Here is a 3,593-nt window from a genome sequence, read left to right as displayed (position 1 = left end):
AATATTTTGAAACTGGTGTTACAGCATAATCCGTAACACAGTTATCATTTTCTTAAGTTTCCCAGCACTAAGTATCTGGGAAGAGGTGGGGAAAGTTCAAACTGCACCCACACCTGACAACAGAGCAGGGCTGCTGACAGGAAAGAGCTACATATGTAGTAATTCACAGTCTTTGCCAGGAAGAAACTTGCGATTTTGATGGGAACCTCCTAGAGTCCATGCCAAGCACCACCTACCTCCCTAACTTGCATAAGCATTCCAGTTATTCCCTTTGATGCCCCTCCCTCAAATTCTGTTATAAAAGCAGAATCATCTCTTGTCTCAACAAACCACCCCAGATCTCTGCAAGACAGGTAAGTGAGAGCTGAAAGATGAGGAGAGTCTTGCAGGGGTTCATCTCTCATACCACAGAAGATAGGGGAGAGTCCCTGCCCTCACAAACCAGAGGGATCTGGGAATCAGCAACAGTTTCCTGGGGAGTTTTTAAGAGAAGGGGAAAGATGGATTTTTTTCATTTCAGAACCAAAGAAGGAGAATATTAGTGTGTGTATCTCTACAGTTAGTCAAAGGAGAAGGGATGCAATGGTTCTCTCAACATGTCCTCTCTTACCATATTTTCCACCATGACTCTGGTTGTTCCTCCCTCACAGACAAGATGCTGCCTCGTATGATCCTCATCAGCCTGTCCTGGATGCTGCTCTCCTGCCTGATGCTCTTGTCTCAGGCGCAAGGTAAGGTTTTCCTGCCTCTAGAACTGAATTCCCTGTTATCCAGAGCCCCTTGGCTCTGAAGAGTCACATGGTCGTAATGATGAAGAGAGTCCCACACAGAAACACTGCCTGCAACTCATCCATCATCCTGCTTTCCTCTAAGGCACTAATGACATATAGTGAAATAACAGCCCATTACTGATATTAAAGAGGTTCCTGTTTTGCTAGGAACTTCTACTTGGTGAGTTTAAGAGGGAAAGTGTGGCAGTCAGTAATGAACTGTTGAGAAAGAAAAGGAGTGAATGGGCCAGTGCAAGACTTAGCGTGGAATTGGGGAATCTATGGATAGTAGGAGAAGAGTAAATCCTAAAATTAAAAGAAGACCATTTCTCATAAAGTATGTCAATTTCAAGACCAAGATGAGAAATAAAAAGTGACAGAGTCTGTATTGTGGACTTAATCTCAAATACAGGCTTTACAGCATTTGCTAAGTTGATCTTACCATCTAACCCACACTCTTCATTTCACTACACCCCTGTCTTTATCTCCTTCTTCCACCCCAGGTGAAGATACCAAGGAAGATGGGCCCTCTTCACGAATCAGCTGCCCCAAAGGCTCCAGAGCCTATGGCTCCTATTGCTATGCCTTGTTTCGGATTCCTAAATCCTGGTTTGATGCAGATGTGAGTGCTAGAAGTTGCAGAAGAGGGAAACAGTGGGAAGTGTGTGCCAGTCACAGAAGAAGTGGGCTCTACTTCCCATGGTTCCTTGAGGATCAGAATGAATGCTCTGTCTTTAAGTAGCCTCTTTCATCTACATTTGCCCACCATTTACCAATGAGATCTGAGTCTGACTCATTCTGCCCTTTCTTACCTAGCTCGCCTGCCAGAAGAGACCTGCAGGACACCTTGTGTCTGTGCTCAGTGGATCTGAGGCTTCCTTTGTGTCTTCCATGGTTAGAAGCAGTGTGAACAATGCCCAATATGTGTGGATTGGGCTCCATGATCCTACACTGGTGAGATACCACCTCCTCTCATCTATCGCTCATAGATTTTGTTCCCTGGTTCATTCTCTGTGTTCATATGAGAAAGTCCCAATCATATGCAGAGCTCACATTTTAGATTGCATCTAGGGTAAAGGGAAATCCTTGAGCTCTGGTGAGGTCCTAGTCTTCAGATGACATTCAAGTAGCTGACCACTGTCGGCTTTTACAAAGTTCCTAAATGAGGCTTTGGAAATTTCTTCTGTGAGATTCAGGGTGTTCGCACCTATGATTCTGAGAGAACCTCAAAAGAGGAGGATATCCATAGTTGTTCTTCAGAGAATCGATGTGGGCCATGAGGTTCAGAGAAATTTACAAAAGCACAACTTGCTATGTTTACTAAGGGCCATGTTATTTTTTCCTGGGTTCAAATAGATTGTATCAGCAGAGACCTGATAATAGGAGGGAGATGCTCAGGTTGAATTCTGGGTAGCGCCTGAAAGACTAAATCAATTCCTTGAAGCTGGACATAGGTATCAGCTACTCCTAGGAAGGGAATCATGTAAGCAGAGCTGCAGTTGCCATTCTTTTGCCATTGCTGCCTCTTCTCTAGGGCCAAGAACCCCATGGAGATGGATGGGAGTGGAGCAATGCTGATGTGATGAATTTCTTCAACTGGGAGACGTCTCCTTCCAGTTCTTCAGGTGGTTATTGTGGCAGCCTGTCACGAAACTCAGGTAAGAAAGAGGGTGGTCCTCTTTGAAAACCAGTGTTTTCCCACACTTCTTCTATTTTCAATCTCTTGTCTCCTTTCACGTCTCCTTCCTTTGTATCTTCTCCCTGGAGTAAAACACTAGTTAAGATGACAGAAAGACCCTGACATCCAGACCCATATCCTTGATGCCCCTTTGTTGAGTTTATGAAATGTCCCAGCCCCTTTTATTTTGCTTCTTCTGTGTCTGCAGGATATCTGAAGTGGAAAAATTATTATTGTGATTCAGAGTTACCATATGTGTGCAAGTTCAAAGCCTAGAGAACCGAGTTAGCACCCCAAGTTTTGTATGCACCTCACCGTGATCAAGAACCCAAGTGTGAAGTTGGACACAAGAAGGAAACATCCCTGCACTGCAAACTTGACCTCTAGTGATTTCTCCTCTTCTGCTCTTGCCTTGCTTTCACTTGAGGCTCTTCTGTGTGTACTCAGGCCTGGGTTCTCAGAGTGTAATAATAAAATGCATAACTCATAACTATGTCCTTTGTGCTCTCTTCATTTAGTAAAGGACGAAAATATATCAGTTAAAGAAAAGAGATGAGCAGAATTAAATTTTTGAAAAAGACCCAGTTATGCTGGAAAGGGAGAGACATTTTCTGTAGTAGTTAACCACAAGTATTTTCATGCTCCTATAAGCTATCCTTCATGCCTCTGTAAAGACTCTTAACTAAACCTATAAGACCTCTCCCTCTCTCTCTCTCTCTTCTCTCTCTCTCTCTCTCTCTCTCTCTCTCTCTCTCTCTCTCTCACACACACACACACACACACACACACACACACTCTAAAGACAAAAACATGAAAGTAAAAGGGGGTAAATGAATAAGGAAGGGGATCAATGATAGTGGGAATGAGATGAGAAATGGGGGCTGCATACAAAGTACATGTCATACTTATGTGAAAGTGTCACAATGATGTACAAATAACACAGGCAAATAAAAGCCACAAAACTAATGAATATATGTGTGTATACATCTATATCAGTTTAAATGCAAACACATCTGTTAAAAATAAAAGGCTGAAGAAAGACAAGCAATAGTATTATTAGAAAAATACTGGAATAAGTATATTAACTTTAGTCAAGTCCAATTTCAGAAAACAAAACATTATCAAGATTCAAGAGAACTATTTGA

General features: G+C 42.6%; 1 protein-coding gene across 1 annotated transcript; it reads left to right on the top strand.

The window, feature by feature from the left end:
• The first annotated feature begins 321 nt into the window (after nt 1-321).
• LOC114694456 (regenerating islet-derived protein 3-gamma-like) lies at nt 322-2,938 on the top strand. The gene is made up of 6 exons (XM_028871399.2): nt 322-353; nt 651-731; nt 1,274-1,392; nt 1,587-1,724; nt 2,305-2,428; nt 2,657-2,938. The coding sequence occupies exons 2-6, from the start codon at nt 656-658 to the stop codon at nt 2,722-2,724; spliced, it is 525 nt and encodes a 174-aa protein (XP_028727232.1). The 5' UTR covers nt 322-353; nt 651-655; the 3' UTR covers nt 2,725-2,938.
• The last annotated feature ends 655 nt before the right edge of the window (nt 2,939-3,593 follow it).

Source organism: Peromyscus leucopus, chromosome 3 (assembly GCF_004664715.2).
Source record: "Peromyscus leucopus breed LL Stock chromosome 3, UCI_PerLeu_2.1, whole genome shotgun sequence".
NCBI lineage: Eukaryota > Metazoa > Chordata > Mammalia > Rodentia > Cricetidae > Peromyscus > Peromyscus leucopus.
The sequence above is the reverse complement of the archived record's forward strand: the minus strand, read 5'-3'. Positions and strand labels throughout refer to the sequence as shown.